The sequence below is a fragment of the Babylonia areolata genome, chromosome 21 (genome assembly GCF_041734735.1).
Source record: "Babylonia areolata isolate BAREFJ2019XMU chromosome 21, ASM4173473v1, whole genome shotgun sequence".
NCBI classification, from domain to species: domain Eukaryota; kingdom Metazoa; phylum Mollusca; class Gastropoda; order Neogastropoda; family Buccinidae; genus Babylonia; species Babylonia areolata.
The window spans coordinates 8,626,289-8,643,441 of record NC_134896.1 but is presented as its reverse complement, the minus strand read 5'-3'; the positions used below and the strand labels follow the sequence as shown (position 1 = coordinate 8,643,441).

General features: G+C 40.4%; 1 protein-coding gene across 1 annotated transcript in view; it reads right to left on the bottom strand.

Annotated features, from left to right (window-relative positions):
* LOC143296032 (calcium-independent protein kinase C-like) overlaps positions 1–10,313 on the bottom strand; it is a 41,219-nt gene extending 30,906 nt beyond the window's left edge. Inside the window, exons 1-3 of the mRNA XM_076607777.1 lie at positions 9,843–10,313; positions 9,471–9,534; positions 4,941–4,988 (exon numbers count right to left, since the gene is read on the bottom strand). Of these exons, the coding sequence (XP_076463892.1) occupies positions 4,941–4,988; positions 9,471–9,534; positions 9,843–10,181 (451 nt within the window). The 5' untranslated portion in view covers positions 10,182–10,313. The remainder of the gene's footprint in view (positions 1–4,940; positions 4,989–9,470; positions 9,535–9,842) is intronic.
* Positions 10,314–17,153: the final 6,840 nt, after the last annotated feature.

Here is a 17,153-nt window from a genome sequence, read left to right as displayed (position 1 = left end):
TTCTGGAAAGAGTGCTATACTTACATACATACGTCCATACATACATACATATTATTATTATTATTACTATTATTGATATTGTTATTTTTGTTGCCATTATTTATGTATTTGATTATTCATCTATGTTATAAACTCTCCTTGATTTGGGGGCTTATTTATTACTGTAACCTACTTGTTTATATTTGAAGGTCGTTTTACATGTTTTTAGTAATTTTTTATAATGAGTGTGAAATGGAGACTGATGGCGGACGCATGGATATTTGATGCAGCTGAAATTGTGTGCTTCTGAGCGTATGCAAGTCAGCTGAATGGCTTATGCATGTCTATATTTGTACTATATAGAACTTAACTGTGTGCCACCAAACATTTCCATTTAAGGACAATAAATTATCTTGTGATCTTGTGATATATATATATATATATATATATATATATATATATATATATATATATCCTCAACAAGAAACCAGCTCTCAAAAGTACACTACCAATGTACCATGCACATTTCTTTGAACAAAAACAAACAAACAAAAAAACGAAGAAAAAAAACTGTTCAGGTGAGCTTTTCCAACACCTTTGCAACAAAGAAGATACAAGAGCAAGGGAAAAGTTTCATTTTTCAGGTGCGCAGTAATGATGCAGGTGTATTTGTATACATACATGTATATATGTGTGTGTGTGTATATCCATGTGTATACATAAGGTATATCATGACTGTGTATTTTGGTGCACCAAGCCTTATCATACTGCTATTTAGACGGAATGAGCTGTTGCATGTGAGATCCCATGGGTTCAATAGAAATCATAATATTTATGGTTTATGGTTTTTTCCCCCATTGTGTTGCTTGACATATATATATCTTAAGTGAGCAAAGTGTCAACAATTGAATGCTGATGCAGATATAATGCTTACATTGTACCGGTAGTTATAATTTGTGATAACACTGCATTACTACCCCAAAAAACACACACAAAAAGTTTAAGTTTTCTGTTTGAAGGAGGCATCAAAGTGTGTGGACTGATCCATAATATGCTACACAACATCTGCTGTCAATACTTTAAACAGTTGTTTTTTGAAGGAGATGCCTGATCATCACATAGCCTGATGCACTGGTGACAGTGGTGAGGCATTGAGAGCCTACCCTAGGTTTGTGTATATACTATAACTTAGAATAGAAAAAAGAAAAGAAAAAAAAGAGTGGAAAGTGGAACGGTGGAGGAGACGAAGGAAAATAGCATGACCCAGAAATCAGCTCAGACACATGTAAACATGATCGTAAACACGATCGCAAATAGTTCATGCTGGCATACAGTCCCAGGCGACTAAACCCTGTCGTCGCCCTTCCCATGACGAATCAATAAGCTCTTTGACACCAGCCTTCAGTGGGCACATCAGTTCTAATTGGAAGCACACACACACAGAGCAGGATATTGTGCTTGCAGTCACTGAGTCAGAACAATAATCACATTATTTTCACACCTCATGGATTCTTCCCATGCCAAGGCAATGATCTGAGTCTGTGTGGTGACAGAATGGATTCGGTGAACAATTTCGATACAGAAATGGATCGAGTTCTAGCTCTGACATGTTGTTTTTGAATAAATAAAATAACTAATAACAATTATAGTTTTTTATAATATAACTGGGAAATGTTCACTTTTGTACACAACTGAAACATTGTACATAGCATGTCATGGGAATGCCTTACAGTGATGCAGACTTGCATGTTTTCATTCTGTTTCACTTTCACGTTGAACTATTACATTGATCTGTTTATGATTTACTTGAATGTATTTGAGTATCTTTCTATAAAAGATTGCCTGGGAGACGGACACCCAGAAAGAATAGGTTTTCAAATAACCACTTTTAAAGTAAGTTATCCAATTGTCTTACGCAAGATACCAAACACTATAGATCTGTATTCATAACTTAGGACTCATCATGAGTATTTGTTATGCACAAGCTATTTCCTACCATTTGCTTATATCAGAGATTGATATAAGTTTACATTTTGGCAAACAGCAACATGAGAGCTGTATGATCCATGGTTTCTCTACTGCAATGGGAATTCATAAATTACATCTTTGTCTTTTGTGAAGGACAATGACTCTCAAACTCAGATGACAGATTACACTGGCTCTTTCTGATTCTTGGGGTTTGCTGGTCTTTGGGGACCATTCTAAGGCAGACTGACCTAAAGCCATCTAGGCCAAGAGAGTGGGGATGTAAGTTCTATAACAAGGCACTCCACACTATAATCAAATTCTAGCCCAGAGAGTCTGGACAGCAGTTGCCTCCTCTGCTGTTCTGATGGTCAGATTAACTCTCTCCATACGAACGGCGAAAGAGACGACGTTAACAGCATTTCACCCCAATTACCATCATCAAAATATTGCAAGCAGAAGGCTCTTATACTAAAGACGTGAATTTTGACAAAGAATACCACAATTCTAACGACGGAAGCTAAAGGCTGGGTCATTCAGACACCCACTGGACATCCGAGGGGTCTGTGTAGAGGAGAAGAGAGGACTGGCTGTACTGAGTGAGTTAAACTATCAATAGTATACAGTGATACACATACTGTCAAGTCTTCAATGTCACTGATAAGACAAGTAAGAACTGACTTATTTTCATTAAAAGTTCTCTCACATGGAAGAAATCAGAACAGAACTGAAGATGTCTTTATTACCAAGTGTACCAAAACCCACAAAGAATTTGGATGGAGGGGGGGGGGGATAATATAGGAAAAGTACAAACATGAGCGGTAAATTGTCATTTAAAGTTTTACAAACACAAACACAGTAGGTTATAAATCAAATGCTTGTTTATGCGCATGCTCATTCTCAAACACACACACCACACACATGCTCTCTTAATCATACATATACACCACACATCTAGACAATACTCGTGGACATTTAGGGTTGTTTTATGCCCATCTGCTTCACTTCTTTGCAAGTCTCATGATCACTGGTTGACTTGCACTGTGCCTCTCACTATCACTGTCAGCATCACTGGACACGTTCACCACAACACAACACACAGCTCTCACAGCTGTGACCAATCAAAGCTCCACACTTTTTTTTTTCCAGACCTTTTCTGAGTGAGATTGAACATTTCCCATAGATCTAGATAGAAAAAAACAGTGAAACAAATCCAAAAACTGGTCTGCTAAATCACTGATGAAAGAGACTGATGGATATCCCTGGAACCACTGTTCAATTTTCATCACTTTTTGATTGTTTGTTCTCTTTTTTTAATGCATTAAGTAAGCTCTTTGTTGAATGGTACAGGCCAAGGCTTTTAATTTATTAGACTTTTCCAAGACCTTTTCTGCCTGGAAATGGTTCTCTGATTTTTCCCAAGATCTTTTCAGCGTGGAAATGGTTCTCTCATTTTCCCAAGATCTTTCACTAGTTTCAGCCTGGAAATGGTTCTCTCATTTTTCAAAAACTTTTCCAGACTTCCGTGACTTAGTACAAATCCTGACAACAGTGTGAGGGTATGAATGAACCCGACTTACAGTACATACAGTACAGAAAAAAATTACTTTGGTTGTGCTCACACAGTCACTGCACTGCCCACACACAGACATAAACAACAAGAAACAATCAAATGTCTGTACAGCACACACACACCAACACACAAACACACACATGCACACACACACACACTCACTCTCTCTCACACAAACACACACACACACACACACGCACACACACACATCTGATACTCCAGAAACTGAAATGTATATAAGTTTTCATTTGATTCATCCTATGTACTTTTCTATTCGTTCTTAGTTCATCCTTGCTAAATTTCACAGATATCCAAGTGCTTTCAATATATGTCCATGTTGTCATCTTGTGATTGTGACAGAGCGAGTGTCAGTACACATCCAAGTTTCTAATCAAAGTGTTTTCAGTACAGGCAAATGCTCTGGAATCATCACCATGGTCCATGTAGTTCAGTGGTTGCCCTTGTATTCATTTCCTTGAATTAATTTTTTTTTTTGTCTTTGTAAACTCCCTTTGTTATGGATGTGTGGTCTGACAATTAAAATATTTCAACCGTGACTTACACAGACACAGACAGACAGACAAAAACGCACACACAAGTACACACACGCGCCCACACACACACACACACACACACACATATGTATACATGCACACACACCACAACACAACACACACAAAAACACACGCATGCATGCGCGCACACACACACACACACACCCACGCACACACACACGCACACACACACGCACGCATGCACACACATGCATGCACACACATACACACACATACACACACACACACACAAGTACTTTAATTCAAAGCCTAACAGTGTAATACTTCCACACAAACATACACACACACACACACACAAGTACTTTAGTTCAAAGTCTAACACTGTAACAGTGTAATACTTACACACACACACACACACACACACACACACACACACACAAGTACTTCAGTTCAAAGTCTAACAGTGTAACAGTGTAATACTTACACACACACACACACGCGCGCGCACGCACTTCAGTTCAATGTTTAACAGTGTAATACTTACACACACACACACACACACACACACACACACACAAGTACTTCAGTTCAAAGTCTAACAGTGTAACAGTGTAATACTTACACACACACACACACACACACACGCGCGCGCACTTCAGTTCAAAGTTTAACAGTGTAATACTTACACACACACACACACACACACACACACACACACACACACACACACACAAGTACTTCAGTTCAAAGTTTAACAGTGTAATACTTACACACACACACACACACACACACACACACACACACACACAAGTACTTCAGTTCAAAGTTTAACAGTGTAATACTTACACACACACACACACACACACACACAAGTACTTCAGTTCAAAGTCTAACAGTGTAATACTTACCATGTGGCTTGGTGGGGAAGGCTGACCCACCCCCTGTGTCCACCAGTTCTGAAACACCAACACACTTTTGTGTCAACCTTCTTTCACTTTCAGGGTGGTTTTTGTTTGTGTGTTTGTTTGGTTTTACTTGTTGGTTGGTTTGCTTTTTTTCTTTTTCTTTTGCATGTGTGTGTGTGTGTGTGTGGATGCATGTGTCTGTCTGTTCATTTCTTCTTCTTTCTTTTCTGTTCCATCATTTGCAGTGTTTTACTTTTAGTAGCATTACTCCCAAGCCACTCATTTCAAGTCCCCCATACAAGCCACACTCAGATTAGTCTGTCCCAGTCCCAACCTCAGCTGTCCGCAGGAAACAATTGATATTTGGTTGCCAGGAGGCCACGTTCCAGAAGAAACCCTGCACTGCTGCTGAGTCACTTTGATGGTGTTCGGTAGTTCCTGTTATGATTTAACATATTTTGGACACTAACTTCTCTGCCCCCTACTAATGACAATAATGGCTTAGCTGTGGACTGGAGCCAGACAAAGTGAGTGTCCACCCTCCCACCCCCACCCCCAGAGTGGAGACCACCACCACGTCCTGCCACCACGTCTCTCCACCTAATGAATATGGCATGTTAACTTCTTCCTTGATCTTTAAAACAACCTTCTGTAATTCAATAAATCAAGTTAGCATCTAATGTGTCAGTAAACAGTAACACTAACAGTCAATAATAAATCAAGCCTAAAATTACACTAGCAATTGTGTTCTTTAATGATTTTTTTTGTCCCTCATACTTTATTAACTTTTGTGAAATTGTAATAATTATTCTTGTATGGTACACATTATGTGTGAAACATCAATAGGCTGTGCAGCAAAGCAACACATCGACAATCAATCCCAGGTTCTTTACACAAAATGAAAGCTTGTTCTCTTTCTCTGAAAGAGGAAAGTTTGGTGTAACTGTAACTTCGTGTAAGCAGGGGTTTCCAACTACTGCTCTATCAATTTAAAACAAATTAAAAAAATAATAATTTATTAAATAATAATCAGCCAGACGAGGAGAGAACAGTCAACACAAAAGGACTTTCAATGTGTGGAGTGAAACAAGAACACGGTGTGTACTTTCCCCAAGTCTAAAGTCATGTTAAGAAATTATGGGAAACAAGGAGAGGGGGGGAAGGGGGGGAGGGAAACAACCTTAGGTTAGAACTAAAGATGTCCTGGTGTACATTTCTTCTTTTCGTTTGCAGGTACAGAACCTGATAGCGACTACCCCAGAAGGGTCAAGAAAATATTACCCTTCCTACACTGCTCCACTTTTCAAGGTCCGCCCACGAGCAAAGTTCCCCTGGTTAAATCTGTACGATGCAAATTCATGTAATGGCATTGTAAAAGGAAATTGTAATACATGTGTATCATGAAGTAATAAAAATACATATCATCATAATATAATATCTGGACGTGATGGAGCATAGTCCTCCGTCTGTCTCCTCCAACCTCTACAAACCCCTTGTGCCCTCACCCACCTTGCCCCCCCCCCCCCCCCCCCCCCCCCCCCCACTTCCCCCAATGGAGTCTCCCTGTAATTGTAATGTTTGTGGGTTGGTGTATGTTGTGTGAGTGTGTGTGTGTGTGTGTGTGTGTGTGTGTGTGTGTGCACGCGTGCTTGTGTAGGGCATATTTTATGCTAGGCTCTTTTCTGTTATCATTCATGATCAGTAATTTGTAACATGGTATTGGTGTATTATAGATTTTGTTTTTTTTACTTCTATACTGTCCTCATGTGCTTGTGTGGTATAGTGCACTATTGAAAAAAATGTACTGTTTCATGTGAGGCGTTCAGAGCCTACTGTATGGGGAGTTTCCGCCATATTCATGTACAATACATTATCATAATTATTATTGTATAAATACTATAATCTAAGTTGGTCTTGCACTCCATCAACACTAATAAATACTAGATTACTACTCTCCCAAAAACATGCTCTAGTGTTCAAGATCTGCCAAAGCTATTACTACATTAGTTTCAAGTACTTCCCCGCATCTAAGCATTAGCAGTGTTATCAAATAACAATCATAATGTAACACAAATTGTATAAGAGTGAACTTCAAACTGTTTGGGTCTTCTACTGAGATTACTAATAAATACAGTACTACTTTAGAAGCAAGAAGAAGGTGGGAATGAAGAAGAACAATCTTAACAATTCCAGTGAATGTTCTGTTCTGTTCCAGAGGCCCAGAAACAAACTTAAATCCCATGGCATGTATCAGTGTAACAAATACACATCCTACCAGCAATGTAATGCGAAATTCACTTGATCTTCCAGTACAAGTTCAACTCCTTTAATATCAATATCCTCCAAAGAATGCTCCAATCAACTACTAATCTAGTGTTCAAAATATTCCAGTAGTAGTATTTTTGACTCAGAGAACATTTGTATACATACAACAACTGTATCTAAAATTTATTACATAATTATGAAACTTTAAAAAATACTGTTTACAAATTACTAGGTCTTCTATTTCTGTGCTTAATACAGATAATAATACAAGTCTCCAAAGAACTGCAGTCAAATTCCCCAGAAGTGAATTTTTCAGTCACACCCATACAATGGCTTTTTTTTTGCTTTTTTTTTTTTTTTTTAATCATTATAACTAAGAACACAAATTGAATATTATGATACCATACATTTGATTTTCTTTTCTACTCCTATTATGATACCATACATTTGATTTTCTTTTCTACTCCTTAACACTATCCTCCGAAGAATGCCCTTCTGTTCAAGATCCCTCAAAGTTTACTGGGGCATCTCTATGAGTTTGATGATATCTTAATTAGTTATTAGAATATTACTTTTAAAATGTTTCATTTTTGTTGTTGTTGCTTTTAAAGTAACATACAACTTACTATAATAAAGTTTCTGAGTCTACTAATTCTCAATTTAAGTGGTGAATTTCAGCCATGCAAGCTGAGGGCCCAAAATGTTCATCCATCCATCCCTCTTTTAAGTACAGCATTTGCTTCACAAACAATGAACTTATGAAGTCAAACCACAGCATTTTCTTTCAACACATACATGTATAATAAGTAAGTATGCTACCAAATGTCTCTAGACACTAGATGTGATCTTAACTTTCAAAGCAGGTTACACTCAGCTGGAAAGAAGGATGACGGATAAGTGAAGCCCAGGGTATCATGTCTTTTTCCTGATGTTGTGTGGCCGATGTTAAGTTATAAATGTCTGGTCATAATAATGCATTGATCTGTTCCTCCCTTGCTTTAGAAATTCACAGAACTACTCTTTAATATTTGTTCACACACACACACACACACACACACACACACACACACAGTGAGCTACATAATTATCAGAATGTCAGTTAATCAAATGGTTTTAAATTCTAAGTAATGACTAAATTAGCACAGATGAACTGACACAAAAAGGAACATGTTCATTCATTTTCAAGTACTTGAAATAAAGCTGATATTGTAGTTCAAAATCAAATCAATGACTCTAAACAGAGGTTGTTGTTGCTGTTGTTTTAAATTCAAGACTCCCATTGGTACAAACCTGATCAAAAACAAACCAGTCTTCAAGAAATTTCTGTTCAAGCCATGAGCAAACCAAAACATAAATAGCCATCAGCTGTGACCTTGACTATTTAGTCAGGAAGGTTATTCAATAATGTATAATCTATGAGAACTGAGGGTAAAATTATGTTTGTCAAGTTTCATCCAAATTTTTATTTTTTATTTTTATTTTTTTATAAGTACCAAAAAATAGAAAAACTAACAGTTTGCTTTTACTCTTGTGGCCTTGAACTAAATCCAAGGTGAATACTAAGGTTTGTTTAATTAAACTGATGAATTCTGATAACGTAATAACTGTTCCTTTCAACATTCCTGGCAGTAGTTAGCTAAAGGTCACTCACTGTCCCTGGTAAATGGGTGACAGGATGACACTGACACACCTACATGATGGTCTGGAACTTCCTATTCATCATTTTGTTCTTTTTTTTCTGAATTAAACAGGCCAAAAACTTTGCTAAAATAATTGTGCTGTACATGTTTTGGGTTTATCACTTTGTACAATACTTGGCCCCCAGTACTGGGGCAGGTACTGTGCCCTGTGAAATTATGTCAATTCTCTTGTTTATTTTAATCCTTGTGTATATCGTTCGAGTGTCGTGTGTAGTCACAAGTAAAAGTGATGTGAGTGTGTGTATGTGTTTGATGCGTGTGCGTGTGTGCGATTGTGTGTGTGTGTGTGCGCGCGCGCGCGCGCGCGTGCGAGAGAGATCCTTTGCACAACTCATTAGCATAAACAGCAGAACGTGAGGCCGCCGAGCTCGTGGCAGCGCCAGTCTGGCGAGCAAACACATCGCTCCACACACACAGTACAGCACTGTTAGCACATCGGCAGCTTTCCCAACCCCTTGTCAACACCTAGAATATCCGTTTTGAAATTCACACAACCAAAACACCAATAGACCCCACTTCCCAAATACGTGCAATACGGATGAAATGATGATGGTGCTTTCACACTCACCTTCCGATGTTGATCCATTCAGTTCGATCACAACGTGTACCTTGCCGTTCGGTTCCAAGTCGACCTGCAATTTTAACCAGCCACCTGAACTGACGAGCAAATGAAGCACTCGCAGACATTAATAAAGACACACAACTCGACACGAATTTCAACCTGTATTTGGCCTATTCTCTTACAATTCCCTGAAACAGCCTGTATTCTTGGCACATTAGTTTAATTCTAATATTCCTGAGCAAAATATATATATATGCCCGAGAAATGGCGAGACATTTGAGACTGGCATTGACGTCCCAGTATCATCAGATACGTGGATGCAGCCCTGAAAATTTAGCTTGCTGATGGAAAGTTACCCCGTAGATAAATGATACATACCCAGAGATCTGCATTATCCTTTAAATCATCGAAAGGAATCGTGCAGATGGCAACGAATTCGTCTGGTGGAATGGTGGAGTCATGGAACACAGTCAAATTAACATTTTGTCCGTTGTGGACCTCCGATACGAAATCCTCATTCCAAACTGGTTTCGTGGTCTTTGGTTTGGTTGTGGACCTCGCCACGAACACATCATCGATACCGATGTTTATGTAGGGGTCTAGAATGGGCGGTGTTTTGCTAGGACCCACTGGCACGAATCGAGTCGAGAAGTCGGTAGGCTTCAGATCAACCGCTTCGCATAACTTCAGCTTCATAGACCCGTTGAAAAACACCATTTTCTGCTTCAGCCGCTGCGCGATCAACACAGACGAATGGCTAAGGATCAAGTCTAACCGTATCCGAACGTTTCCAAGACATCCAGAATCTCAACCATCCGTGAAGGCAAGCACAAATAGAGGGAGAACACAGAAAGTATAAAAAAAAATGTCACGGAAGTTGTAATGTGAATAATCTGCAAGCCTGTCAGAAATGCATAAGTGCTGCGCATGCGCAATAATTAGTCTTTCCCTCCGACCCCCCCTCACCCCGTGCATTTGTGTTCTTCGTGGCCCATGCTGTCGCCCATAAAATTTTACTTCGAAATTAGAATACGAACATTATTTTTCCCCCTTATACTCCAGCATCGAAGGAGTTGCGTGAAGGGCAACAGCAGATATTGTGAGACTACCTGGCCTGCAACAGAGTAAAACTCGTTCATCGATCGGATGCTCTCGGTAGCGAGGGCTCCAGGACCAGTGAAACTCAACCCTCGTCAAGTCGACAGTTTCTTTCTCATGCTTTGTCGTCGTGACTGCATTGTCGTATCGCTTTCAGTGTTTTAAACCAGTATATGCAGTACAGTATCAGTAATAGTTGTGTTTACCACTACCGGAGGAGAGAGAGAGAGAGAGAGTGTAGAAGGTGAGATGATGAATAGATAGTCGAGTCAAACAATGATCAGATTATGGTGGTGATGATAACACGGAAGGTTCCACTTGTGGCGGAAGTGATAATTACATCATTGAGAAGCAATTAAATGTGTCAGTGAAACTATTTAGTTCCCTCATAAATAGTTGTACTGAGCCCGACCTGTCAACAGCTTATCAAGAACTGCCGACCGAAGCGGGCTCCGTCAGATCAGATGGGTTTTGTCAGTTTCATTCTTGATAATCATGAAAATGATAATAACAGATAATATTATAATGACGATGATGATGATGATTAATAATAACAGTAATGATGATAATTATGGCAATGATGATAATAACTTGATATATATATATATATATATATATATACTATATATATATATATATATAGGCTATTGATGATAATAATAATGATGATAATGACAATGATAATGATATGGGGTTCCTCTGCAGTCATTGCGAAATACATGCAGTTAATTGCGCTTTGATGGTCGAATGGAAAATCCCGTTTCATGACACCACTGATGATCACTGTGGCGGCTGACTGATGATGACATGATGATAATAATATCGTGACTGCGACAAGACTGAAGAATAATAATAATTTATATTTAAAAAAAAAAAAAAAAAAAAACTGTACTGACTACTATACTCATACAAATGATTGCAATAATGATTATAATGATAAGAAGGAAAACTGAAAAAGAAGTCATGCTGATGATGTTTATAAGACACAAGAAGAAGAACAACAACAATATCTTGAATGATAATAATAATAATAATAATAATAATAATAATGATAACAACAACAACAATAATAGACACTATTCATAATGCGCTCAAGAGCCCAGAGCGTTAGCGCGCGCGCGCGCACACACACACACACACACACACACACACACACACACACACACACACACACACAAACTGACACTCCGGCACACTATACAGAACAGACACACACACAACACACTGTGCACACACACACACACACACACACACACACCGTGACTGACACACAAACTGACACACCGGCACACCACACACACACACACTATTCTTTCTCCCCCCCAACCCCCACCCCCCTCCGCTCGCCCCCCCACCCCTCATCCCACCCCTCCCCCTACACAGCCACATATCCGGGTTCGTCGATCGCAGTTACAGTGTTGGCAGTCCAGAGGCAGCCATAGATATTAGGTCGTCAGGAGGCCACACACAAATCAGGCTTTGTTACTGTATGGGCAGACTTATGAATGGGTGAGTGGGTGAGCTGGGGTCTGTCGTTGGGGAGGGGTGGGTTGGGGGGCGGCGGGAGACGCCGGAGAGGGGAGGGGGCACACCCATCTGCCTCCGCAACTAAGCCATTATCACCGTCAGTAGGGGGGCTTTGTTAGTGTTGGCGTGTATATTGAAAACGAACAGGCACCACTAAACTCCATAAAATTTACTCGGAAACAGTGCAGGGTCTCCTCTGGTATGTGGCTCATGGCGGCCTAACATTTACAGCTGACTGCTGGCACTCCGACTGGTGGCAGGCGAGCCTGAGTGTAGCTATATTAGTATGTGTTGGGGACTCGGGATGAGCAGTGTGTGGGGTGAAGATTGGGGAGGGTAAGGCTCCGGGGAGGGGGGTGTCGGGTGGAATACTGCCACTGAAACGGCGGAGATGATTTGGCAGTCCCCACAGCTCCACACCGCCACCCACTCCCACCAGAAAAAAAAGCTGCTGAACATTCCCACTGTGACATTAACCAGAACATCCCTATTGTTGTGATCTTCACTAGAATGCCCCCACTGTCATATTGTCAACACTGACTATGATCCAACAGTGTCACTTCACAAAGAACAGTTATCTTTATCGTGGCTTTAACCAGATCCCCACCTCCCTCCCCATCTCTGTGACTGTATCCCCATTATACCTCAATGGACTATCCTTGTGGTCTGAACTAGATATCTTTTTTTATCCAACACTTGTCTGAATTGTCCCTGCTGTGACCTTGACAAGAATATCCACACTATGACGTCGACAAGAATATCCACACAGTGACCTCGACAACAATATGACCTTGACAAGAATATCCACACTCTGACCTCGACAAGAATATCCCCGCTGTGACCTTTACAAGAATATCCCCACAGTGAACTCGACAAGAATATCCCCACTGCGACCTCGACAAGAATATCCACACTGTGACCTTTACAAGAATATGCCCACCATGACACTGACAAGAATTTCCCACTGCGATCTTGGCAAGAATATCCACACTGTGACCTTTACAAGAATATTCCCACCATGACATTGACAAGAATTTCCCACTGCGATTTTGGCAAGGATATCCCCACTGATGTTGACAAGAATATTTCCTGCTCTGATCTTGGCAACAATATCCCCACTGTGATCTTGGCAACAATATCTTGGCAACAATATCCCCACTGCGATCTTGGCAACAATATCCCCACTGTGATCTTGGCAACAATATCCCCACTGTGGTCTTGGCAACAATATCCCCACTGTGATCTTGGCAACAATATCCCCACTGTGATCTTGGCAACAATATCCCCACTGTGATCTTGGCAACAATATCCCCACTGCGATCTTGGCAACAATATCCCCACTGTGATCTTGGCAACAATATCCCCACTGTTGTCTCAGTGTATAGAACTCCCTACAGTGACCTCGGTTCACCCTCACTTTAACCTTTTGCCCAGTATGACCTGAACCACAATATCCTTACACCGTGACCCTAACCAAAACACCCCGACTGCATCCCATAATTATAAGGATTTATATTGAATAACTAATTAACGATCATGTTAAATATCTAACAAAAAACACCCCTCTATTTCCGGCAGTTGCCCTGATATGATGACAAACGGTTTTGCTGATTGCATCAATTGTGTCACATGCATGCAACACACAGGCTTACAGTTAACAGACCAATGAATCGAAAATACTCACCCAAAATTATCAGTCAATTACAGGCCAATGAATCGAAATGATTACAGTTAAAATTATAAGTCAATGAAACAGTCGCTTTCACACACACACACACACACACACACACACACACACACACACACACACACACACACACATACATATATATATATATATATATAATGCCACGAAGCGCAGACTAACGACCTTGAGGTACTGGAAACGAGTTTGGAGCAATACATTCATGAACAATGAATCGGAGAGTCGTATATTGGGATGGCTTGACCATAATTATCATGTGCCTTCGTGGTGTCATTCCGAATCGCCCTTTCCCGTTTGGCCCTGTGCCATTTCGCCTGGTCAGTGTGGTGGGTGTCGTTTCGGCCTGAACCAGGTATTCCTCGGTGATGAAACACAACCCTAGTCCCCGGGCTCACGAAAGGGCAACTCTGAGGAAGCGTCCGTGACATTTTTGTTTTTTGGTGTGTTTTTTGTTTTTTGTTGTTGTTGTTTTTTTAATCAAGGAAATGTGTTTGTTGTATATCGCTCGCGCACACACACATGCACACACACACACACACACACACACACACACACACACACACACACACACACACACACACACACACCGCCAAACACAACGTAGCACACACATACACGCGCACACACACACGCACGCACACCGCCAAACACAACGTAGTACACACACTGATACACGCACACACGCGCACGCACGACTTGCATGCACACACACAGACATATTACGTACACACACCAAAATATGACTAAAAAAACTACACACACACACACACACACACACACACACACACACACACACATACACATACACACACACTGGATGCATTCATTTTAACATACATATTTACATAGGAGCTGCCCTCCACACATACGCACACATATGCACATAAAAACACGCATGCACACACACACACACACACACACACACACACCACACACACACACACACACACACACACACACACATGTGCAATAAAATATACAAACACACAAAATATGCATACATACACATGTATGTGTATAATTACGTATACTTACATATATATATATACACACATAGACAAGCACACCACACGCAAAGAATTGGACCTGCCACAAACTAAACTTATTGCTGAGGGATGGGATGAGTTTTGAGAACAGTTTGAAAGAGGCGAGGGATTCAGAATGACGGGGGTTATCAAGGAGCTTGTTCCACGTCTTTGGCGATTGAAAAGAACATTTTCTGTTATCGCAGGTCTTACGTGAGGTATCCTGAGAAGTCGAGTATCAGAGGAAGAACGGAGCTGGCGAGACGGAGAATAGATATGGAAGAGCTCAGAAATATACCGGCTTTGGGCCAGAACCGTTGACTGCAGAAAAAAGTAGAGTGCATAGCTTATAGTCTATTCGATCAGAAACAGGCAACCAGACTGACGAAAAGAAGAAACACGGTCAAATTTATAGAAGCTCTGCAAACTAGTCTGGCAGCGTTATTCTAGATTCCTTAAATCTGTCTAACAGATAAATGAGAAGGCCGGCCAAAAGAGAACTGCAGTAATCTTATGTTGAGAGAACAAAAGCCCGTACAAGCGTTTTGGTTGAATCGGTTGAGAGATAGTGGCGGATGGAACTGATTCTACGCAATTCGAGAAAGGCAACTTTACAGATATTCGAAATGTGCTGTTGGAAGGAAAGAGACTGGTATAGGATTATGCCAAGACAGCGAACAGAAGGAGTAAGTGAAACAGGTGTGTTATTGATCAGAACATAGCCAGGAAAGGAAGGATGTTGATGAAACATTTTTGGGCAGGCAATCATAAATTCAGTCCTATCGTCATTTAGTCGCAGCTTATTGAGTCATGCAGTCCTTTAGGTCAGCGACGCACTCCCGTGTACGAGTCACCAGTCCATCAATTTCATGATAAAAGGGAATATCATCAGCAAATCTCTCAAGCGACATCACATGATGACTGATGACATCCGACACAGGAGCCGCATACAGCACGAAAAGAATGGGACCTAAGGACAGACCCCTGTCGGACACCATATCTCAAGACAAATACACTAGAGTATCTACCATTTACAAACACTTTCTGTGCACGATCTGACAGGTAAGATGTGATCCATTCTAGTGCAGTGTCACGAATACCAAAGGAAGTTGTAAGTCTGTTCAAGAGGATAGAGTGGTCGATAGTGTCAAAGGCTGCTGACACTGAGTCCAAAAGAGTGAGGACATATATCTTATCATCATCAAATCCAGAAAGCAAAACATTGACGATTCTAAGAAGAGCCGTTTCACAGCTATGATCACGTCTATAAGCTGACTGGTGAGAAATAACTAAACGATTTTGTTTCAGATGAGTTAAGAGCTGAGACAATACAATCCTTTCTAGCGACTTTGATAAAAATGATAGATTCTAGACTAGTCGATAATTTTTCAAACAATTATGATCCAAAGATGGTTTCTTGATAAGTGGACGTACAACAGCAGATTTGAAGCTTTCAAGAAAACAACCAGACAATATGGAAGCATTGAGGTACATCAATATTACACGAGCGCGTGCAAACACCCACCCTCCCCTTAACCCCCACCCACCCACACACACACACAGTGACGTACACACACACACACACACACACACACACACACACACACACACACACACAAACTCTAGGAAATGACGGTTTAACGGTTAGTTTGGACAAAATCAGACCCTCTGGTCTAACCATAAACTGAATGTTCAAAACACGGAATGCGCTTATTCTCAATCAAAACAAGAGAGGAAAAAAAAGAAAAAAAAGAAAGAAATCGAAACTTTTTTTATTGAGGGAGAAGGAATAGGCACTTATCGGACTGTTTTCATCCTGCCCTCGTAAAGAAAACGTATAAACAAATCTAGGAAATACAAGAAGACTGAAAAAAGGAGGAAAAAAAATACATATTGCATGGCAACAACAAGAAGAACAAATAATTGGCATAGAAAATATACAATTCCCCGCAAAATGACATAGTATGCTTATGCGTGAAGGAGAGAGGGAAGGAAGGAGGTAAGGGTAAGAAGAGTGTAAGAAAAGAAAAAAGAACATAATTATCCCGATAGATTAACTCACTCAGTACGGCCAGTCCTCTCTTCTCCTCTACACAGACCCCTCGGATGTCCAGTGGGTGTCTGAATGACCCAAACTTTAGCTTCCGTCGTCAGAATTGTGGTATTCTTTGTCAACATTCACCTCTTCAGTATAAGAGCGTTCCGCTTGCAATATTTTGATGATGGTAATTGGGGTGAAACGCTGTTAACGTCGTCTCTTTCGCCGTTCGTATGGAAAGAGTTAAGGAAAATGGACTAACTGTCCTGTCCAGTTGTTAGACCAATTACCCATTC